Source organism: Pleurodeles waltl, chromosome 12 (genome assembly GCF_031143425.1).
Source record: "Pleurodeles waltl isolate 20211129_DDA chromosome 12, aPleWal1.hap1.20221129, whole genome shotgun sequence".
In the NCBI taxonomy this organism is placed as follows: domain Eukaryota; kingdom Metazoa; phylum Chordata; class Amphibia; order Caudata; family Salamandridae; genus Pleurodeles; species Pleurodeles waltl.
In genome coordinates, this window is record NC_090451.1 from 687993970 (window position 1) to 688019143 (window position 25174).

Below are 25174 nucleotides of genomic sequence, written 5' to 3' on the forward strand. Positions count from 1 at the left end.
CTTCTGAGAAAACATACATTTTTGGGTTCAACCATTGGATGACAGGCTGACACATGGCATAGGAATCTATAGGGATTAGTGCTTCAAAATTATTAATTAAAGGTTATGCCTGAATGCACTCTACGGGGTCTGCTAACCAACTTCAGGAACTCTAAACCCTTGGTTCCCAAAATTACTTGAGACCACTGCAACATAAACCAGTCACCGAGACAGATTTTCTAGCATTGTTTATTTAAAAAAAGAAAGTGATATAAAAAGTTAATTTCAGAAAAAAAAGTGTTATACTTGGCAGTGAATTTTAGCTTTGGCCATATGGCTCTACTCCAATAATCCTGAGAAGAATCACAACTGGCCTTTTTCAACCCCACCTGGGAAGGGCAGCAGGCATGAAGGGAGGAGCTTGGGGAAAAGTCCTGGGCCATTGGGGACAGCAGACTAGCACTAGCGAAGGAATACACAGCGCCGAGACCATTGCAATTCTACGTTTGAACGCACTTCAGTCGGAGTCCTGAGTCTCGTCTTTAACTAGCAGCTTTTTGCCATTTTTGGGGGCAAGATTTTCACGCTCCTTTCGAGGTTTCTGGAACCTGTGCAAAACAAAAAGTAAAATAGTTCAAAACTTACATTATGCAAGTTAAGAAGCTGAAAATGCAAAAAAAAGGGTAGAACAATAGCAGATATGGTGGAAATGAGAGGGATGAGTCAAGGAGACGTTGATTAAGAGGAGACCCATGAGAGACTTTCAAGGGAAAACTCACTTTTGTTTGATTTTCTCCTGATCACTCTGTGGAATCAGGTCTTTCAACTCCAATGCATCATTGAGTTTCTTCAACATCTCGTATCTCTCTCGGCCGCGGATCTGTTGGTGAAGAAAGCTTTGATCAGACTATCAGAGTGAACCTTCCAAGCCGTTTACTCTTGCAAGCCCCCTTATTCCACCTCAACCATGCCCGAACTAGCTCCTTATAAAAAGCTACCTGTAACCATGCTAATTCAATTCAAGAAGACTAGATATTGTAAAATAAATAAAAATAAAAAAAAAACACACAAATTCTGTATTTAGAATACTAAACATATAATTCTAAAGCGATCCATCACTCCAACCAAAACCATTAATTCCAAGGAGATTATTTACTCCAACCAACCAAAATCACCAATTCCAATGAGATCATTCAAACCAATAGCACCAAAACTACAAAACACTTATTCCAACCAAGGCCTCTTAATCTGGAAGAATTTATTTTGATCAAAGCTGCTTATCAGCTAGTCCTTACTTAAACCAAATTAAGACCATGTTAAGACAGCCGAGTAAATATATAGAGAAGGAATCGGACTCGACTGTCTAACTGATGAACTAAGGAGACAGCATGATCAGTGACTACAAAAAAAACACTAAAAATAACATCTGAAATGTCTAGCAGCGGGAGCTTGCAGCAGCAAATCTCTAGCTTTAAAGTCACTATTTAATAACGTAATCAATTATTTAAGGGTTAAACTTTCAAGCTTAACTACACAAGAACAATTTCTGAAGCTTACATGAACTCTAAATAAATGAACTAAGTTGGACACCTGTAACAAAACCCAAGAAGTCAAGCATTTTCCCAAATCTTGTTTACAGGCAAGGAGGCAAGCATCCATTTAGTTCCCAACTTTATTATTTCAAAGCCGCAGTGCCTGGATATCAGCATGTACATGGTCTTAACTATTATTTAAAGCAAGGCACCTTGTTGTGCCTTCTTTTTCTAAAGAAGGAAAAATAAATCAAATCAATATACCAGATATAGATACATTTGCAGCACCTATAGGCTTTTGGTCAGCCCATACTAAAGTCCACAGCACTGTTTCTTAACAAGTGGTCCGAGTCTCCCTGGGAGTCTGTAACTGATTTACAAAGTTAAATAACATTAAAATGAATAGATTACTTTTAATAACATGTACACAAATGAAGACTCAAAACTGTAAATGCAATAGCATTCAGAAGTGAGTTTATTCTTAACAACTTCTCAGCCCTTCAGTTTACCTGCCCAGCTACACCCTCACCTGATCAGTCTGTGTTCTCAGGCACTCCGCTGCCCACTTTAACACTCCACATCCCACAGGTGTTGTATATGCAGGATCTCAATGTATGCAGGAGTCAATTACCACAAATAATCTCCTGATAGAGGCAGCAGATATGTTTACTAACTAAAGGCGTCTCCCTCAGACCGCTCAAAAACTCAGATTAAAACGCCTCCAAGACCCGAACCTGTAAAGTGTAGATTTCCTCCTCCTCAGTAGCTTTCTTCTTGGGATGTTCTGCATCAGCTTCAGTCAAAGTTGTATCCTTGATGGCTGTTGAGCAAATTAAGCCAAATTAGTACAGGCCTAAACAGATAGCTTGTTAAGGCTAAATACTAACTGTGGGAGGAAAGGGGTGATGATACTGGGATAAATTAGAGCACATAAATCAGGGAAGGGGTCTTAAGAGTTAAAGAATCTCAGTCAAGCTTTCACAAGCCCATGGTTTACTACACTATAACCAAGGCTCAAAAGATCTACTCAACCACTCGCTATAACGAGTTTTATTTCATGAGGTTGAGCTATTTTTAGATCCTACTCGCCCCCTCTGGCGAGTGAACAAAGAACAGGTGTTCTGTTCAGTCAGAAACTAAATTACCAATTAAGATGCCTTTAAATCCTATTCATCACATTCGCGCAATGTTCAGAGACATGGATTAAAAGTCAATTTGTCTTCTTGCAAGGTAAATACTTTTCCTTGTGGCTGCAGAGTTCCAGGATTTTGTAAGGTGACCTGTCTGACCTATGTGAAATGAAAGGCTGTTGGTATCGGTTTTTTCCTAATGCACATTTATATAATTAAGTCAACTTTACAAACATTTCAAAATCTATTTCAGTATCTGTGAAAGACCAGTTTTTGTACTTCTGTGTGATGAAAAAAAATATTTTAATAGGGTGAAAAATGAAAAAGGTCAGAACACTTTACTTGGTGATGTGCAATTGATAAATGCTTTCTGAAACCCAATTTTCACAGACTATTGTTAATACACGATATAGTTTAATCAGTAAAGCTGCAAGTTAGTGGGAAGGTTTATGGACATTTCTTGGAAATTTTCTGTCTGTAAATGACAGTGCGCTGCCACATCAAGATTTAGTAATATATTTATTAAAAGTGATTGTTTAAACAAACTGAGAAACTCTGCTACCCTGATAGCAAAGCTATTAGAAAAGAGGAAAGTCATGCATTAATCATATGTGAGAATGAAGAAAAAGGCGACTGTAAAATACAATATTTGCCTAGGATCACACAATTTGAGACCCGTTTCCAGGTCAAGTACATTACAGTTTGGTCGAGTAGGTTATTAAATCTACTCGACCTGCAGGTCTAGTGACATTTTTATGATTTTGAGGCCTGGTATAACTTCCATCTCTATGAATTAAGCATACTCAATGTGCTATGTATAGAGTGGTTAATGTCACCAAATAGTTTTCTTACCCTAGCCCATTGAGGTTGCCAAAACTTCAGTGACCACAAAAAAATAGGTGTACATATGTCATTTTTTTGTAACCACAGTTAACGCACGACAAGTGTTTCACGCAATCCAAAATATTTTTACCACTAGCACAAAGTAGTGAAGCCAAAAACATTAACCAATTTATACTCTATCATCAGTTCACTCTTCAATCCACTCAAAGCTGACCAACCAGTCTAAATAAGCCAATCTTTACATACATTTTTCAAGATTTGTAATGACTTCTCATCCAATTATCATTCCATTAGTCATAATTTCAATAGTAACGTTGCCAAGGTACAGAAAGAAACTGCAGCCAATTCAAAATTTAACGACCCCCTGATCTGCATTATGGGTAGAGGAAGAAGCCACTGAAAAGGTTTCAATATACATAATACGATTGGTCCCCTAATCCTGAATAATTATTTGCACTAGTTAGTGGCAAATTCTAGTTTTTCGATCTATAGTAAAGAAACTCCCAGTATTAGAGTGGCTGCTTTCTCAAGCCTTCTGGTTTCAGGTACAAAACGGCATCACTTGTGCTCATTTAGCATAACTAAGCAGGAGCAAACAGCACACTGCAAACGCTCATCTGCATAAATTGGAAATACTGTGTGCAAAATAAACATAACATGGATTCCAGACAAACCTCCATGGTGTCAAAAGAATGTTGTGAACAAATCACTTTAGAATGAGGAAGCCTATAATAATTACTAATATGAAAGTGATCAGAACACCACTATTTTTCCAGAATGCACGCAAGTGCCCACTCCTTTTACAAATTAGAAAAGAATTCAAAATACCATTGGATGAATGAACAAACGTTGCAGTCACTTTAGCAACAAGAAAAAGTCCCCATAAGAAGAACGCAATTTACAGCACAGCTTTGGTATCCCTTGATCGCTGTAAATAAATAAAACAATGACTTTCAGAAACTGAAGCGGTTTTAGACTATATAAACCGATGCGTAATTTGCTTGGGCCACTTCTCCAAATAAACTAAGACCCACGGTTGAACCACAAGTTAAGGTAGCACAAGGAGTGTGCCGCCACATGGCGCACATGAAGAAATGGCATGGTGGTGGCACGAGAAAGCAAGAGGCATCAGTACAGTCACTTCAGGCAGAACTAGACGCAAGATTGTTTAGGGGCTGCTACCCATGAATACCCTTCCTCAACAACCTTCTTTTCAGCCCCTATAGTGCCATCCGGACACGTTTAATTCCTGCTTTAAAATCAAATTAGTTGTAGGCGGCTAAGCAAAGAAGTCAACCTCTCTCTCTGAAGCCTTGCCCTCTGAATGCACTGTGTGGAGGCTGTTGAGGGGCTCAGGTCCACACACTGCACCTTAGGGACCTGCTGATGGAGACCAATAATTAGAGAGACCGCATTTTATCTTCATTCAGTCTCAACCAGAATCTGGCCACGGCCAACTATCCCTCAACCTGTGATCACCCAATGTGATACGCGTGGAGGAGAGTCTTGGGGACGCATCACAGAACCCAGTGGTGTGTGTGTGTGGCCCCTGGGATCTCTTACTGTGCAGCCAACTCGCCAGTCCCAGTGCATTGCAGGGCTTCTGTAAGAGGAAGATGTAGGCCCGGATTATTACTCTGGTGGTCCGACCGCCAGAACCCGTTGTGGAAGTCCGGGGAAAGGCTCCAAGCTGCTGCCATCCTGACCGCCGTATATTGACAACACCGCTAGACTAGCGGGGTATCTGTGACAGTGGTACTGCGGTGGCATTCTTTGGCTCAGAAAGTGAGCCTCAAGGTCATTTTGCCATAGTGCAGCACCACATGTACCTTGGGCGCACTGTGTGTCATGCAGCGTGCACCAACAATGCAGGCTTAGGGGGAACACAACATGTGCCCTCAGCCACACTGTCCAAATGGGCTCAATCACCCAGGGGCTCCATTTGGGGCCCCTTCCCAGTCTTTCCGCGCCACGAAAAGCTTGGCAGAAAGGGAGGTGGTGATCAGCATGCGGTGCCGGCATCGCGATAGAACACTCCTTACCCGACTGCCGCAGGATCCAAGATCCCGGTGGCTGCAGTGATCTTGTGGTGATCTGACCGTCAGCTTCAAAACCTGGCAATCAGACCGCCGAGGAAGCGGTGATCGGACCACCACCGCAGGTACAGCGGTCCCAGGACCACTATACTCTTAAGAAGGCCTTGGTCTTTTTCTAGAATCTGGGAGAACATGATCAGGCAGGACAGGGACACCAGGGTTGAGGAATCAAACCAGCCCCTATTTTTGCCATACTTAGTAACTTGGGATGTACCATGGGTAAACTGAAAGCAAAGATAACAAGACTGCCTCTTCAGCAACAACCATGACTGTGATAAGAGCAGAGGAGGCGGAGTCAAGTTGTGTCTCAATCCAACCTGGAAACTGCTCATGAGTAGCATCAATCTTTAAGAATATCTGTCACAGCGTGTCCAACTCACGCCAAGAAAGGCTAGATCAATGCCAGTTTGGAGAGCGCACACACCAAAAAAAAAAAAAAAAACAATCAACATATACCTGAGCTGAACGGAAATTTTTTATTCAGTCAGTGGTTGTCCTGAAAATCTGGTGTGGATCTCAATTTCTGTCCCTACTAAGTCCGGCCTCAAGGACTTCTCTACATCTAATCTGTATAATGGCCTGGTTCCTGATGTTTTTCCTTCAAAATAGTTGCTGACTCAAAACAGGGGCCCTCAGGCTTGTTTCCTTCTTGCCTGGGTAGTACTTGGTTTGTCGAGGTGGCACGTCCAGTCCTGGCAAGATGGCTATTATGGTCAGGTTGTCAATCTGTCAAATTTATCATAGACAGTTACCCATACCATCATGGTTTTTGAGGCCACCAACATTAGGGGGTATCCAAAGCTATTATGGCTCCTTTGTGACCTACCTCTTCCTGTTGGGTCTTTCCTCCGGTTTGGTGCTCTCTATACTCCTGTCTCCACTGCTTGCTTTCCAGTATGCCTCGATACTCCATGCAGCCCTTGCTACTCCTGAATTGCTTGTTCCACGACTTGCCAGCTACTAGAGTTCAGCAATATAAAGCCTGAAGGTCCTGATCCAACTTTGCTAATACAGTCTAGTGAAGATAAACAAGAGAAGACCTTAAAAGAGACTGGTCCTACGAAACAAATTAGCACCCAGAAGGCATTCTGTACCTTTTTCCTTCTTGTGCTTGTATACAAATGTCCTATGGGGGTTTATCTGCAACCAGGCTTCTGGATTTCTGGGGATGGGTCACCTGTTCTGTAAAGAATCGCCATTCTGATCCTATAATTACCTCAAAAGTCGAACAACTGAAAAGGGGAAAATCATGCTGAGAGAGAGAGCAGAAGGTCAGACCTGGGGAAGTGGAAAAAGGAATAATGGAAGAGAATAAATAAAAAACGAAGAGAGGAAGAGGAAGGAAGACAGGATGAGAGAGGGACAGGAGTAAATAGACAAATGGACATTAAAACAAAAGGAGAGCAAGGGAGAAAGGGTAAGACAAAGACGAAAATAAGAAGAGATGAGAGCAGAAAGAACAAAAGCTAGGAGACTGATAGGAAACATTTAGAAAGGAGAGGGCCGGAAAGAAAAATAAATAGATCTGTATATAGACCAAAACGTTAAGAGCCAAGATAAAATAATTGTCAACACTTTCCATGGAGCATTTGCTGTGTCGGAACAGGAAACCTCGCAATCTTCACTCATCCCTCAGTCCTTGCACATATGGTCTCCGTCTAGATACCTTGACCTCCCAGTGGAGGAAACTTTGCATGTCTACAAGAATGCTTCTTTGAACCCCCAAAGCCCTTCACATACTGCGCTTGGTCCCACTGTTGACTGAATTCTTCGATGGCTTTTTCTTATTGTGAAAGTTCTCTTCCTCTGTCTTGCGGTCTCGGCCTGGGCAAGCACACACCCGCACCTCAAAGCAGCGGCGTCCCAATAGCTGACCGCTGTGAAGAAAGAAGAAGGGTGTGAGCACAGATCTCCCCCATGAAAGGTAAAAATCTAGGCTGCACTCTTCAGTTAAAATCACACTCTCCTGCAACGACAAGGCACACTTACTCATTAGACTCCAGTGTAATGATGGTCAGGATCGGTCGGCGGTTCATGCCTCCCATGCAAGAGCTATTGCACATGTAGTTGTACAGCACTGTGGTACAGCCGGACCCGACCTGGAGGTAAGAGCAGGCACAAATCAACATACCTTGCACGCCAAGAATGAAACAGGTGAGTAGTAATGTCAATAAGCGCAGTGGTTGTATTCCATGTGCAGTTCCGAAAAACACAGTTGCAAACTTATGCAAAAGTACCACCTTGCAGAACATGAAGCCAGGAAATCTTGTGGAAAATATCACACTAAATACAGAAAGTATATTAGAGGACCCATTCTGGTAACACCATATAACCAAGGCAGATCACAAACCGCGGCACAAAATATTTCACCATTTTAGCCAGTGCATTTGGAAATATCACTTACCTGCGGAGTCTCGTATGGCACCACCACGCTATGGCGACGGGTTGTCACATTCTCCATATACTCTGCCTGGAAATTCCCTTCCACACGGATCAGGTGACTGGGGGGAGCATGACCTGGGGACACAAAAATGCAGCTCAGGGCATTGGACGTATCAAGTGGACCAGGTGGTGGATTCAGGAGGAAGGGAGCGTAGGGGTGTACAGTAAAAGATGGAGTCAGGGAAGGGCATGGGTGGCCGTCTTCATCAATTAACTTACCATCATTAGGATCGCCGCTTCGTTCATGATGAGGGCAGCGTTTCACCACTTCGGCTATGTGCTGGGACTTCTTGTACACAGCAGTGGCCCGAACAATGGCGCCTGGGGGAGGAGGGTTGGAGACAGTCATCTGAACTGGGCAGGTCTTAGCAAGCTGGCAGAAGAGTTTGTTCAAGTCTGGTGAGTACTAGAGGAGAAAGAGAAACGTTGTTTCCTAAATTAGTCAATACAAGAAATCTCGATTGGTCTGTCGAAAAAAACATTCTTGTTCAAGGGCACTTACCAGCTGCTTGTTATTGGTAATTAATGCAAGTATAGGGCACATTTCCATCTCACACGGGAATCATATGCGGTTTTCTGGAGGTGTAGGGCCAATAGGCCCAAGTTATTCACTCATTCAAACAGACAGTGGTGGGCGACACCCAAGTACTGTAGCAATTTGCCTGGCAAATGTGTGTTTTGTAAGTAGCTGACTATAGCAGGTGTCTAAACAACCAGTTAACTACATATTGTGCCTGTGTTGGTACATATTTAGAATGTTAATGCTTTGTTAAAAAGTAGAGCCTGAGAGATAACCAACGATAAGTGGCACAGTATTTCTCAGAGGTACAGCATACACTGAAAGGTTCTGACTGCGTAGGTTGGTGCCACTAAAATCTGATAGATCGAAGGTGATCAAATATAAAGTCCCGCAGAGCAGGTCAAGAACCTTGCAAGATGGGCCCAATGTTCCTCCCAAAGTGTTTCATAGTGCATCAACCTCTTCAAATGATCTGCACAACTCGCCAAAACCACAAGTATTTCATACCCAGAGTTTCTCTCAAGCCCTCTCACTGAGCACGACGCCAGCCTCTTAAGCTGTCCATGTGCCCCACCCCCCCCCCAAACTCCCAATGCTTTACCACAACCAACCTAACAGCATATGGAGGCTTACAAGAGTGGGCTCTGCTCAACCAGGAAGATAAAGCCACCAAACCAGTTTCATGGGGTAAACAAATCCCATAGAATTTTTACATACATTAAACTCTACTCCCATGGGGACAATGCTAAAAACTCATAACAGAAACCCTAAAAAAAAAACGACCGACCAGCCAACAAGAAGGCATCCAAATACTCAACCCCTGCTCCTTCAGTGCGAGTCGACTTTCCCTTACCCGGCTGATGGCATTAAAATTACTACTCCTCTCATGTGGGAATTAAACACCAACACACTAAGTGAACATGAGGTAAAGTTCTCAAGCTACTGGCATGGCAGCCTAACATCACTCCGCATTTGCAAATCCCCACCATGACTGGAAGGGTAGGTTTTGAAAACCCCACATGTGGTTGCCCCAAAGAGCTTTAAGTCCCCAACATTTCACTTCCACGAGGGCTTACCACACAGCATCACTCTCAGAAAAACGCCAACCCCCACCTTATTCTTACACAACCACCACCCTTACTGATAAATATCACTGCAGATCTTCCGCATTGCCTGCGTACCTTATGTGGATACTACGCAAATACGTTCTTTACAGGTAGACCCGAGTGCCTGAGGAAGCCTCCTAGCAAGAAATTCGGACTCTAAAAACCGAAGGCTGTCTGCGGCGAGGTTAGTACTGGCAGAGGTTTGTGTCTATGCATGCAAGCCTAGCAGGGAAAGGGGTGGAAACCAATCAGCCATCGAAGAACTCCATGGTCAGCCCTGATCTGGAGTGTACGGCCCTGTTCAGGAGGCCGCATCTGCAATACTGTGCTCATTCATAGCTGCAGCAACGCCACCTCTGTAGACTTGTGGCGCTTTCAAAGAGGAAATCTACAGGGTCTATTTTGCTTAAGACGTTACTTCTGTCTATAGATTCACACATCAGCAGTGCTTTAAATGGGCCGGTACTCTCCGGTACTGAGTACCGGCTCTTTTTTATTTTGAGAGGGAGAGTACCGGCATATCTCAAGAAAAACGTAATACTTTTAATTAGAGAGTACCGGCACTTCTCAGAAACAAGCAGGTACTCTATTAGAGAGTACCTGCACTTCTATTTTTCCATTTAAAGCACTGCACATCAGACACCGTAATAGCAACAGCACCACCCAGGGAAGAACAAGAACAGCATGGATTAATTTGTAAAGTGCACACTGTATGATTGGGATAGGGTGCTCACAGAAAATGCCACTTTTCACAGTGAATCAGCATTTAACTCTGTTGCAGACAGTGTATGTACGGTGAACACTAAAATATAAAGAAACTGCAGAGCGCATTACAAAACAAAGTACACACTGCAATTACGATTCGTAACGAAAGCAAAGTAATGGCTTCTCAAAGGAACCGACTGGAAAACACGAATCACAACCAAGAGAGAATTAGCATTAGGACACGCTGTGTGTGCAGAGAGCCTAGGGCGACCTACATGAAGTGAAATAGAATGTCTCAGAACAGGCAAGTGAAGTGCCCCTAAATAAGTTCAAGATGGATGTTATCAGATATAAAACGTAAAAGTTTAGGGAACGATGGAAAACTTGTTTGTCAACATGGCAAACGACCTGCTGCAATCTAAGGGTGAGATTCATGCACATATGAAGCACAAATCTCTCCCCACCCGTAGACCTCCCAAAAATGTTACACTTGTTCAAGAAAAGAAAAAATACCTCAGAGTTCAATTTTAGTCTCTTGTGTACTCTACTCTGGCTTCCTGCAGAGGTTTGGATAAGTGCACAAACAAAAGAACTGCCTTTGGACAATTGACCAGAGGTTTAAGAGTATGGAAACGAAAGAATGAAAACTAAACAGGGAGCTCATAGCAATGGTGGCCACTCAAGCTAACTTCTACACCGTTTGAAATAGCTAAACATACCAAGGTTAGTCAGTCTTTCCGCCTCTCTGCTGAGGCTGTCAAAAAAGGTGCCGTTTAGTAACAATGTTGATTGTAGTATCATTATTATTTAGCACAAAAAAAAAAAAAACAATCAAACAAACAAACAACCCCCCCCCCCCCCACCCCGGGCACTTCCTTGCTAGTTCCATCTTAGAAAAGTCACAGTGAAAAATAGCAACGTATCAGAGCAACATCACAACAACGTATCACAGTAAGGAAAAAGAAGCCAAAAACAGCACCCTCCTTTAGCAATATAAAAATATATATATATATCAACAAACTAGACCTCCCTATCAGATTTAGCACAATCGAACACACATTAGTAGATTTCAGGAAAATTAAACAAAGGCTCCTTTAGCTTCCACAATATTTACCAACATTCTCTTGAAGTTTTTAACCAAAAACCAAGTTGAAGGACACCTGTGTCAAACATAAAAAATGAATTTAAAAAATACACTTTACTCCAGTATCTTCCCCCAAAAACACAAAGAAAGATACCAAGTACTTGAAATGTAACAAGTTAACAATTAGCAGGAAAGAACACTGTGGGGAGCCCACTTCCTGCCGACGAGCAGCAATTGTTTTATATAACATAATAAAAAATAAAAAAAAACAAAAAAAAAAAACACAAGCACACAAGGACCTAGCTATACAAAACTGCCAGAAAATTTACATACAATTTACTAATATGTAGCCCCACCTCCTCCCACCAAACAATTTTTTGTTTATTTACACAACGAGACTTAATATATAGTCTATAATTTCTAAGTTGGCTTCAGGTAGGGGCATTGTAAACGGACTACAAATAAAAACAAGCATTTGCAATGGAACGAGGTCTTGCGTTTGCTTGAGTTAGAGTTATTAGCATTGTAAACTTCTAACCAGACTTTTCTTGCCAGATAAACTGAAAAGTAAAAGTTTCACATAAGCGAGCCAACTGCCGCCATCAGCACAAAGCAGATACACAAAGGCAAATAAAAGTTTGCTCGCAGTGAAACCGGCAAAAGTGCAATTACCTATGGAACAGGATCGATGTCATGCAGAGCGCTCAACTACTGCCCAGCGAAATCGTGCTGCGAAATAAAGAGAAAAAGTAGTCTAGCAACAGATGGAAAACATCGAGTCTCGTATGTTTTCAGTAGTTGGTTGGTGCACTCGAGGAGGGCTAAACACCAGAAAAGACATGACGTATGCATGCCTTTCACTAATGAAAGCAAGCAGATTTTAAAAGGCAAGTCCACGAACCAATGAAAGTGACTGACGTGACATGGGTGTGGTTAGAAGCCCAAAGAGAGATTAGAATAGGGGACGGAGCGCTTTGCGCTCGCCCCTAATTATAAAGTATGGCACTTTCAATTAATGGACAGGGAAAAAAAGCGGAACCAAACTTGAAGAATAGAAAAGGAAACGCTAATAGCAGAACTGCTTATTTGGAGGAAGGCGGGCAGGCTGAATGACTGAGCATAAAAATGGGCTTCTTGGTATTAGTTTACATTTCCATCTGGATTTATCAATGGTAAATGTTTGCTAATGTTATCTGTTTAGCCACATTTTCCTTGAGGTTTGTGAAAAAATTAATATGCAACTACTATTGTTAAGACTTTGTCATAAACAAAAATGGTTGTATTCCTTCTTGAATGCTGGTTAGCTTTCAATGCTGAAAGTAACCATATCCAATTCCTTTGGAAATAAGTGCACAGTAGTACAAATGTGCATATCTGTAGCCACTTAAGCTTCATTAGGAAACATTTGCCTTCTTTAACTCGAATCTGTCAGTCTGCACAGCTTCTGGAATTCGCAGTCATGACATACAGCACCTGAGAATCACGAAGAAAAAAAAAATCCACACATATTCAATGTTTCCTTACTTAATTTTTTGGGGTGCGTGGCCATGCAAAGACTGGGACAACACTTTTCTGAGTGGTGTGTGCGAATGAGACATAACCCAAGCCGATATGTCATTGCGTGTGGTACAGGATCAAGATTGGGAGGCAACAGTATATCGCATTTACTAAAAGAAATTGGCTAAAAGGTATATTTTGATTATCATTTTTCCAACTATCTAATACATGGAATATAATTAGGAGCACTGGAATTATGTGATTCTGCAGCCGCAGTGATTGTCGCATAATTATGGATTTTCCACATTGTCCTTCATCTGCTGCATTATCAGGTGATTTAAAAAAAAAAAATTAAGTGTTTCTGGCACAAACGGACCACAATTTACAAAACATATGGCGACTCAAGTTCCTGCGCACACCAAGGCATTTGACAAACCATTTTTCAGTTGCTTATTGCTGTGTATGGGTGTTAAATTCGTACTAATGAAAGTGACCTCTTTTCTCAGACCGTTGTATCGCCTCATAATTTAGTCAACCTTGCTGCATAATTTGGTCCTCCTCTGCCGCATAATTCCAGTGGCCCTTTATATGATTTATTACAAACCGTAACTAAAGGTTAAAAACTGACCAATACCACCCAGAGCACAGCCATAGCAACCTCTACAGCCACTCGGCCCTCGGATCTTCATCACCACTTCACACACGTACCTGTATAGGTATTTAAATTTCACCTTAATGTAATACATACGGAGAAGAAACTGGAATATCTTTTTAGCACCCTTACTAAGGTGGTCCCACCTTGATTATTTGAGAAACGCTGGTCTAATTTATTTTGGTACAGGAATTGTTAAAGTGCCAGCACCCACATCCACACTGTGGATCGCACTGCATCCAAGGCGCACACATAATAAACAATCTTGATTTGTGCCTCGAGTGTTATGTACTGGGCACACAATTTTTTTATTGACATACATAAGCTTTTTTGGAGGACTGTGCTGAAAATGCGCAGTGTTATCTCGTTTTTCCCCACATTTTAGGGTTAGAGATTTCCCCACCTCCAAAATGAATGACCTTAAGTAAGTCAGGCTTTCTCACGCTTGTTTCAATTTGCAGCTAGTAGCAAAAAATCATGGACTGTTGTGTTCTCTAGCCCTCACTGAGTACATTACATCAGAAGTTCCAGACATTTTGACTTGTGTGACCCCAGGTTTATCACTGGAACCCAGGGACTCCCCCCATTAAAGCTTTATTTGAATCTGGGGATCCCCAGTGAGTCATTACTGGAAACAGGGACCCTGGCCTAAACATTGTTGATGATTTGAAACTTAAAACAATATACAAAAATACAGAAAAGCATTCATGAAACTTGTGCTGAAATGACATTTTATTTAATTTGCAAACAAAAAAAATAAATAAGGTTGGAGCTTTATTAAATTTAATTAAAGTCACATACTGCCCATACTATATTCTGTTTGATGCATCTGCACTGCCCCCATAAATTATTATGAGGATACGGATTTGATTTTTAGTCTCGATTTTTAAATACCTTGATATTTATATTATGTTTTAATTTTTTTAATCGTACATTTTGCCACTTTATAAACACTATTAATCTGTTAAAGAAAAAAAAATCAAACAGTCATAGCCCTCCAGAGGAGGCTTATTGGATTCCCTGGGTTCCCCCGGACCACAGGTTGGGAATCGCTGCATTAGATCATGTTGATGCACTGAATGACTTATTAAAAAAGGTACTCGTTTTTCAAAACGAAACATTTGTGAAGCCCACTATATCTTCGTAGAGAAGCCATTAAACAAGGAACAAAGTCAATATGTAATGCCCAAACATGACTAAAAGACTAGAATAAATGCATTACATGGTTAAGATATTGTGGTCTAATAAACCGTGTTAGTTCTGCCTCTCATCTGAAGGACTTCAAAATGCTCAAGAATGTGATGGTACTGAAAATGGAGACCGGTAAAGTTACTGGCCCAAAATCACGCAATCTGGTCAAGCAAAGAAGCTGGGATTTTAATCCAAGCATAACGAATAAAACATTGTACAAATCAGGAACTGTGCGAGAGTGCCCATTTCTCTAATACTCACCACCAAAGAAAACGCTCTTGGTATATTTTTTTCTGCGAATAACTTACTACAATGTTTTTAGTACATTTCATGTTAAATCAATGTAAAGCGAAGAATACCTACTCTAAGAAAATGACAAGGTTGAGCTTAATGGCAATCAAACTACTTAAAAAGAACCACTTGACTAGTGTCTCAACTCCTCACTCAAGGGAACTCCACCATTTGCCTTTCACAGGGACGGGTGGAGTACAGCCTGGCTACATCAAGAAACCTTTCCGGGCTGCAGACAGACAGGAAGGCGTACTTCTGGATCTAAGCTCCCACAACAAGTTAAAGCAGTAGGGTACCTGTGGAGGCGGAGAGGTGCGCGCGGTGCTGTTACACAGGGGCAGGCCTGCAGAGTGTCCGCACTGAGTCCCAAGACCCTGCTTTACATCTGCCCCCTGCCCAGGTCTTCCGCTGAATTTTCAGGGCTGATTTCCGCAAAACACATCCGAAGGAACTGGGCCCACGTTCTTTTTGTATCTGATTTGGGGTCTGATGGCCCCACTTTCACCTGCACTATTTTCCCGTTTTTAACCCCGGATAAATGCAGAAAGAAAAACACTACCGGCACATGGTAGGGACCCCCCCCCCCCCCCCCGAATAAAAATGCACTTCAACAGAAAGGAAACAGCCCGTGTTGCAGGCAGAAATAAACTGCTGTCATGCAAGTTATCGCGTGCAATCTACCCGTCTCCAGCATTACGGAATTTATCATTTAAGAAACTGCCCAAATTTGGTTACATGTTAGTAGACAATTTATTAAGCAGTTTCACTTTTAGCGACATTTGGCTGAAAAGGTAGTGCGTTCTCTCCGCCAGTTCATGTACACCAACTCTAACTGAACACAAGGGCAAAATGTCACTATATATATATATATATATATATATATATATATGTATATTTACACACACATACATACATACATATACACACACACGTTATTACTGTGATGGAAAATGGAGAAAAAAATAAACAGTCGCAAACCACTCCTCACACATCCTAGGAAAAGAAACCTCTCCAAACTACCCAAAAGTTTAAAAAAAAGGAAACAAAAAAATTACATTTCAATTCAAAGCTCAGATTAGAGAAGCAAGCAGCAACTCGAAGAACACCGGCCGCGTAAAACCGCAGCAGCCTTAAAGCCACTAGATTTTAGATTTTCAGCAAAACCGCTTTTTGTCGGACTTTGCCTCAAAATATAACGAAAGCGCGAGTCCACCCACAATTAAAATTTAACACCTGCTTAATAAATTACTTTTAAAAATCGCATCCCTTGGGAAGCAGGGGCGAAATAAAATTAAGTTATTTTGCCTAAAAGTATAACGCGTAAACATTCATATTATTTATGAAAAAGGTTTAAACTACCGCTGTTGAACCAAGTTTTTTTTAACATAAAAATAGTTCCTGGTGTAAAAAACACAGCGGTTCTAATGCTTTCCCGTCCATCTAAACATACACAACGAAATAAACAGAAAGGGAGAAATCCACAACGTTGGGTGTCCTTCTTAAGACATAATACACAAAACCGAAGCTTAAGAAAATGTTTATTCCCCTATCCAACTTTTTTCGTGTTTCATCCTGGCTGTACCGCCAGGATTCTTTTGTCATTTATAACAACAGATCTTGAACAGGGACGTACCAAAGGCCCCCGCGGTGCGGAGGGCACGAGCTCCAGGGGTTCCCCTTAGCTGAGCACCTTTTCTGAGTGAGTTCTTGGGGGGCCTCCAGTTTCGTTACAGCACTGATGTTAAAACAAACACATCACACATTCAACGCCGGGGGTGCAAGTCTCACCAAAGGAGGGCGCCTGCGGGGGGCACACGGGCGTTGTTAATGGCGGGAGGAAAATAAACAGGGGCAAACTTTCGATTTCCCCGTCGGAGACACAACTAACAAAAGTTTAACATTATAAAAGGAGACGCTAATATAAGGTGGAGTTTTTTTTGGGGGGGTGGGGGTTGGTTGAGTGACTAAGTAAACGGATGTCGTTTTTTCACTATTCATTTTAAAATGTTACTGTTGTATTCTGTAGTTTTCGCAAGGACTACACTGAAGAGGAACAGAAAAAATATATATATATTTTCTCTCTCAAATTATCACACCGCCTCTCCAAGCAGGTCCCCAACTCCCTACAATTCCCACTACTTTTCACCCTGTGATGGACAAACCTGCCCGGCCATAAACCCCTCGCCATCTTTGCGTCTTCATTCCTACTGTGCCGCCTCCAAGGAGTCAGAGGGACCCCCAGAAAAAGCAGGCACCAGAAATTTCACAAAAATCAACACAATCCTGATTTTGGACAGGAAAAGCCTTGCATTGCCGATCACATCGCACACGGAATGATAAGACCTGGCCACAAATCAACTACAGAAGTAAAGGATTTCTCCACTAACAAATGAATTTTAAGTGTTAAGTACTTTGTAAAACCCTGGAAAGGTACGCACCTCACTCCCACGCGCAATCCTCCTCACACCCAAGCGCACACGTGGACAAGCCCTCACCGGCTACCCCAGCGGGCTCCATCGATTTCTGTCAGCAGGGGGTGGGTAGCTCCGACCACCCAAAAAAACCATAAATTTAAAGTACAAAAAGTATTCACCTCCAGCTGGATTCAAGTTCAGAGATGAGATGAGCCCAGAAAGAAGGATTGGAAGAGTGAAATTACCACCTCCACTCCACGGACATGCCCGGGCGTGCACCAGAAGTGCAGATGCCTGGCAGTGGAGGGGGGCGAGGGGCAGAAACAGGATACTGGGCATGTCACAGCATGTCCTAGTGCCCATGTGCACCCACATCGGAAAACAATGGAGAAGGGAAAGACATCTCAGTGGGTTGAGGCGAATGCTACCGAGATTTGCCCAAACTGCAGGAGACCGGCTCAAAGGTTAGTAGGATAGCTCAGTCAATCCAGCCCCAGCAGCAGACCTGTGATCCTGGGACCGCTTGTTCGAATCTCAGCAGTAATTACTCACATTTTCACCTTACCGAGTTTTATGAAATGAGGACTTTTGATTACAGCACCCACTAATGATACCAAAAGGTGCTCTAGTACATGAAGTGTTTATTTATTAAAATTAAAGTTAAAATTGTGTCTCTCTATGATGCTAGACGACCTCATAATCATCATCACAAACGGAAAACATTGGCAAATCCAAAGCATGAAAAAAAAAAAAAAAAACATCTCATCCCTGCTGGAGGTTATGTAGGGTATACATTAAATGATACCAGTCATTTTTCATACATGTCCTAAAATGAGCTTCACTTTGTTGCTAGGTCTACTCAGCGATCACTCACTACCACTTCCTGGACCTCCCAAAATCAAAACCCCAGAACTTAAAAAGCGAACCTAGCAGCCGTGCAGTTATACTGCATCAGCCAGTGCGACTGCGGCAATTGTCCACCAGCGACTGCTCCGGGTTACCCGCCAGCAAAGCAACTCAAAAGCATGTAGACCATCTTACAAAGTAATATAAGCAAAGTAAAAACACTATATACAATTATTACTACGAGCGTACACAAGCCACCAAACTACAAGCCAGTGACCGCTCTAACCGTGCCCACTTACCGTGGAAGTGACTGACTTAGCAGTGCCAGACTGCTGGAAGGTCAGTTTGAAGTTGTAGGTGCCAGGGTAGTCTTCAGTCGAGGGGACGGTAGAGGTAGCAGCTGGGGATTCAAGTGGCGGGGCCTCTGGCAGTGGGACTTCGTAGGCGCCCAGGACATCGTTGTTGAGAGTGCTACTGACATCCTCCTGCTGCAACTGGGGTTGCGGGCCCATGTCAAGAGCGTAGTCAAAGTCTTGGTGCTGTAAGAGACCGTGAACGAAGAATGGGTGCAGGCTCGCGAGGCGCGCATTCTGAACTGTAACTTCATAACTGCAACCAATCAGAGCACGATGCGCAGCAGTGCTACATTCGGTGACCAATCAGACCCACGTGGAATGCGTAGTCTCAAATGGGTGCCATTACATAGGAATAACTCCAGGTAGCAGTCGCAGGAGACAGCTTAATGAAGCTATGTGGTAGATAGGAAAATGTAAAGAGAGCCAGACCATCAGGAACAGAACAAAGGAAAGGAGGCGGAGAAGGAAAGGAGGGCGGGAACTGCGGGAGGTAACCAAGTCAAAGAGGGAGGTATTCAAGGAAAGAGGAGGGGCATCCACAGCAGAAGAAAAACAATGTTCTCTCTTATCAGGGAGGATTGTTAAAAAAAAAAAAAAAAAAAACTATGTTGAACTCACGCAAGTGCTCAACAATGTGGCGAAACAGCGCACATCTTATGTTACAGGCACAGCAATTTTAAATGTTGTGTTCAATCCACAAGGATACCCCCACTCTTTCTCTCAAATGGGTTTAATGAACCCTGACAAAAGAAAGCTCCTTAGAGCAAAATCACATCAACAAACGGTCATCTTTTAAGATGATATGTTCTCTAGGGTCGCTGTTGAGTCTCACAGGTCGGGTTTCTAAACTCCTGGGGTGAAGGACTTCGTCAATGTGTCAACCAGAATTAGAAAACCATTTGGACTGCAATCCATACACAACCCACTGAGCAATACTCTGAAGGAAGCGTTTCCTGGTTCAAGCCCTTAAAAAGGTCAAGGGCACAGTGGAACTCCAAACCCTCTGTGGTTAACGAACAACACACTCAAATAACACAAAGAAACTGGATAGGCATTTTAAATCCTATTCTAGAGAATAATAGGCGAATGATAACCACACAGAGTATGAGTAGCACTGCAGTGAAGAAGGTTATAGATAATGAAAACAAGAACATTTCTAGCATTGCTGTTGAGTCCTACAGCCCTAACACCCTCACTCTGTAACTCGTAGTCGCTATGCTAGTTTTTAGCCTAGTTAGTATGTAATAAGCCTATTCTCGAGTTTCAGGAGGTGGTGCGCACAACATACTCTTTTTCAAGGCAACAACAACTGTTTTATCATTCTGAAATATAAAGCTGGCAATTTCCTATCGCAGTTCTGCAGCGCTGGAACATAAAACAGTGACCGGCAAAGGCCAATCTTCTCGCGGGCACCTTCCACTAAAGCCGGTGCAGCAGTTAAAGATCTTGTAGAAAAGCTTTTAATACATACAATGAACACTAAAGAGCATAAGAAATAAGCTATTATAATGAATTTGACTCATAGGATAATTAACATGGATGTGAATGTGTCAGTGTGATTATCCTGTTTAACAGATACTTTTATCATATTGAACAATCCTAAAAGCAGACACACTTGATGCAGTTCACAGAGGAATTAGAGACACATGAAAGTGGAAATCAGTGTCCACGACAAGGCAATTGTTTACCCACAGCTGTTTGGGAAATGCATGCCAATTTTTTTTCAAATGTTATCAAGGGCGCTAAATTAAAATGTATTTTTCTCACAATCAGCATGCTGGGAGTTAACCTGTCTCTTAAGTGCCCTACATGGAATCCAATAAAAATATAAAATGTAATGATGCTTCCCAGATACACCTAGAGGAGTACCAACATTCCAGATATCTTATCTTGCTTAAATGAACGCTTGTCAATCATTTTTTTTAAGCATGGTGATTATTTAGTTTTTTTTAATGGCTACTAGCTAGAAAATTACTGCTCCTGCAGTACAGCAGCTGGGTTATCAGAAAGATTACCTTGTGTGACACCAGCTAATAAACTGAAATAGACAGAAAATGAGTTTAATTTCTCTCACCAATGCCCTGGACCTACAGTACTTGTTGGAAAATGGCAGAGGCTTAGGGCAAGAGGTGCAAAGAATGACCTTTGTACATATCCCATTACTAGAATTATTAAGGGAGCTGCGTTTCAGTACTGAAGTGCTTCTGCAGAGCAGAAGCTGGACCCCGTAATGGAAATGCAGAAGGTGCTGCAGGGTTGGACTCATGGGCAGAGCGCTGTGGATTTCCCCGATTATGGAAGAGCGGGGTGTTTAGTAGAACAAGATCTAGCCCACAGGTAAAGGTCACAAATCCTCCCTTTCACTTCAGCCATTAACCTTTCTCCTGAAGTGAAAAACAAAATTGTTAAAATCTTTAGTACTACATGTGGTCACCAGGAGTGAAATTTACAGTTCCAACTCTTGGAATAAACTATCTGAAAAGGCTAATTTCTAAACAGACACAAAGCAGTACTCTCTAGAAATAGCTAAAGCATTATAAATGCAATGAATACTTATACAGACCGCAAGTGTAGAGATCATAAATACAAAGTTTTACATTAATGTGTGCCTTCCGAGTGCTGCAGAAACTAAATCCGGTTTGGTTCATTTATAGTTTACTATTATCAATAAACAAGAAACAATACGATCTTATAAGTCCCTTAGAAACAAGCAAATAGTAGAATTCAGATAATATGCATCAGATCAGGCTCCTTTACGTAGGTGGGCAGATAAGAGCAGATTGTGCCACAAACTAGCTTTCTCCTGGTCTCTCAGAAGGTTCCCTAAAAACCAATGCAGATATATTTTCAGATTGCTTGTAAGCCTACAATTGCTACAAGCACCCCGCTCTTCAAAAGGCAAGCCTTTCATAGCTTGCAAATCTACTAATCTATACTTCGATCATCATCAAAAATATTCAAGTCTACCAAAAGGACTAAATGTTTACGAACTGCCATGTAGACTTCTGGTTTACATCTTACAAATGCAAAAAGCCTGTATTGAGTTTGCGTGTTTTTTCTCAATAACTTTTCCATGTGATTCTTTTATGTGCGTTGCTCTGTGTTTTCTGATAGTTCAAGTCAAAAATCAACAAAAATTATTTTAAAAAAAAAACAAAAAAAAACAAAAAACACACAATTAACACAGGTTTTAAAGGTTGATGTCCAAAGATTAATTAAATAGAAAAGAAAACATTGCAGTCCCGGTTAGAGAGGAACTTGGATGGCAGAGCAGCAAGGATAAAGCACAGGAAGCAGGTATTGGCCAAGAGGAATGGCAAGAGTTGAGGATAGGAAAAGCCATCAGGAGAATGTGACTCAGAAGTGGACAGTTGGGGCAGGTAGAGGAGTGGCCTAGACATGCATAGGTAGGGGTGGTGCACTCAGGTGTAGGAAGTCTGACCTCCACAATACATATTAAGTCACTCAGACAAAATGGTGCACATTTGTTTACCATCGAGCCATGATATACACTCTAAATATCGTTGAACCATTCTGTATTCGTTTTACATGGTGACGTATATTTTTTCATTGGAGAATGGTAAATTCCTTGGCCTTTGTAAGAGTTTTATATAAGGCTGAATGGATATAAAATGCAGAAGAACAAACACCGGATTTAGACGAGACCCTTCCCCAAGCACCTATCTTCTGTAACTTACCCAGAAAGATTCATCAGTAGATTGCAGGAGCGTTTCTGGAAGACTGAGAAAGAAAACAAGCATTAAACAAAGCAGACCTATTTGGTAAAGTAAGCACAAAATATGACAACATCCACATCACTCAAAAATACGGAAGATGACAGAATCCACTCAAACTCCAACCCAGCCAGCTTACTGCCAAACCTGACATCAACATGCGGCTATCTGTCTAAAAATTGCATACCAGCCATTACCAGTTGTGTTGCTCTTGTTTAAACTAAGAGGAAATGATGCCAAAGAACGCAGCACTTTTAGTATGTGTAGGAAATTTATTAAGGCACTTCCCAGATATCAAATCGAAGCACACAAATATATGAAAATAAGCATTTAACGCAAATGAAGTAAAACATGTGCATAACCACGAAAAAAATCAGAATTAAACAATCACAGAGATGTGCAAAGTCTCAACAGTGAACCCTATGCCGCTACAGGTTGGCACATGAAGTCAAGCACAAAATAGAGTCATTGGTCAAAACAGACAGCATTACATCAGCCAAAAATCGGGGACCAGGCAAGTCCTACAGAACAGCAAAACAAAATTAATAAATTAAAAAAAACTCACACCCCACACAGTCAGTATTCTAAACTTCTTGTTCTAGACACCCCTTCCTCTTCCAAAAGCAGATGACAGCTTGAACCCTTCCCAATAGCTCATCTCCTCGACCTCTGAAGAGTCATGTGCCCCAAGAGGTTAACAGGAAAATCAAATATGGCTGCCCTCAAAATGAGACACTAAGAGACAACGCCCTAAAGTAAAACCAAACGCCAAAAGGCACCCTCTACACTTCAAATACCAGACTCTAGTCATGCATCCTGCACTTAACAGCAGATACTAGTCAAGGGCCTTTTGTCTACAAAGATTTTCTTAACATGGACCAGTTAAAGGAGACACTGAAGAAACTCAATATTTTAAGTAGAGAAGGAAAGAAGTTAATAAAGTCTAATTCCCAGTTTAGGGACTTCCATTAAATAGGAAGAAAATTGAAAAAGTGCAAGTAGTAGGGGAGTGTAAAAGGAATGACACTGGGCAGATCTGGCGAGCACTGCTTATTAGTTAAGCACCTTGGAGGCAGAAGGCTTAATTTGTGCAGACTAATAAGCAGACTAAGATGCATGGGTAAGTTCCAGTCTCCCTGTTGTAGGCAACAGGATACTTGAAGAAAATGAAGATCCAAACTTTTTGTCGTTGCTTTTGCTTTTCTGATAAATACAAGGATGATCAATGCTGAAATACAGATAGTCACAAATAATACAAAGCATCCTGGTCGATCCTTGGCTCACATACCCTCTATATCAACCACAACCTGTGTTGTTACGGGGCAAATAAACCAACGTCACAGACCCTGTTCTCAAAATGCAAGACCAAGACAACCAAGGCACTCTGTAAATAGAACCACATTTAATTTTTGAACATGCAGCTACTGCAGCTGCTCCGACTTGTGACGAATACTCCAGCAGTATACTATTACAGACTGCCATTCCCTGATTTTGGAACTTCTAGGCCACACATTTACTAAATATGCGTAATCTGTCGCGTTAAATGTTTTTAAACTTTAGAGGTACATTTCCAGTGTCTAAGCAGTAATTCAATACACAGCCTAGGAGTCCGATAAACACACAGAAAGCTGTCTCATTCCTTTATTATACCATATTAAAGGCATGTGCTTTGCCACATTAAAATTGTGCACACATGGGGAATGAAACTGGGAAACAGACACAGGGAGACAGACCTAGTACCTCACACGGACAGGACTAGTCATGTTACTCAAGAGCACTAGGGCACACCCTAAGTAGATTACAGAAGGTGTTCAAACCATCAGAAATCTGATAAGTGTATTATTTTCTTCTTTATCGAGTTCCAAAATGTCTTCTTTCCATGTACAAATAAATACAGCCCAGCCAACATATTCTGTTCTACTGAGCTTCTTCAGGGTATTACTAATTTCGCTACAAGTATATCCCAAAGTTCACTCAAGGTCCAACATAGTTCATGACACATTAGAAAAAGCTCCTTTCCACTTGTATTCATGAAACAGACATTTCTTATTTTTACTATTTCTTAAATCGTGTCTCAATGGGCAGGTATCACCTAGAGCTATTGTAAAATCCCCAAAAATAATAACAGCAAAAGCAGGTCACTGTCGACACCAGAATCTGTCTCACTTAACATATGGCACCTATCATTTTGCTGATGACTAGAACATACCTGCCCTGCAATACAATACTTTGGGTAGGCCTAAAAGTTCATGGTAGTTGATGTCTCGCTTTACATGCATCTACCAATAATGCATGGGTTTCATTTCTTAAAATGGGCAATACAAAATAAACTCTCTCTCTATATATATATATATACACACACACACACATTAATATTTTTACTGTAAAACCCCCATGTCATTCTGGATGGTCCAGAATTTAGCCTCATAACCTGCAGGTTACAGCAGATGCCACAGTCACATAATTAAATCACTATGCTTGCTAGCTGCCTAAGGCCGCAGTCCATTCCCAATAGATGTATTTTATTTATTTAATGGAGGGGCATGTTTGAGGGCCTGAGACAGTGTGTACTGTATCTGCCAGTCCTCAGGGACATCTTGGTGAGGTGGGAAGGCTTCAAGCTAATAGCATATTTTTGGCAGGAGGCTTCTGGTCGACGAAAAAAAAAAAGGCTAAATAGCGAATGCATTCTTGCCCCCTCACTAACAAAGTAAACACTTAAAGGACACAACCTGTCATAAGCTGCCTGACGTCAA

The 25174-nt window shown here is 41.7% G+C and overlaps 1 protein-coding gene across 3 annotated transcripts in view; it reads right to left on the reverse strand.

The window, feature by feature from the left end:
* Positions 1-210: 210 nt before the first annotated feature.
* Positions 211-25174, reverse strand: part of TP53 (tumor protein p53) — a 58625-nt gene continuing 33661 nt past the window's right edge. For all 3 annotated transcript variants that reach the window (XM_069218743.1, XM_069218741.1, XM_069218742.1), the window contains exons 3-11: positions 22383-22425; positions 18628-18867; positions 8242-8428; positions 7985-8097; positions 7570-7679; positions 7321-7457; positions 2246-2331; positions 759-859; positions 211-587 (exon numbers count right to left, since the gene is read on the reverse strand). In XM_069218743.1, the coding sequence (XP_069074844.1) occupies positions 497-587; positions 759-859; positions 2246-2331; positions 7321-7457; positions 7570-7679; positions 7985-8097; positions 8242-8428; positions 18628-18867; positions 22383-22425 (1108 nt within the window). In that variant the 3' untranslated portion in view covers positions 211-496. The remainder of the gene's footprint in view (positions 588-758; positions 860-2245; positions 2332-7320; positions 7458-7569; positions 7680-7984; positions 8098-8241; positions 8429-18627; positions 18868-22382; positions 22426-25174) is intronic.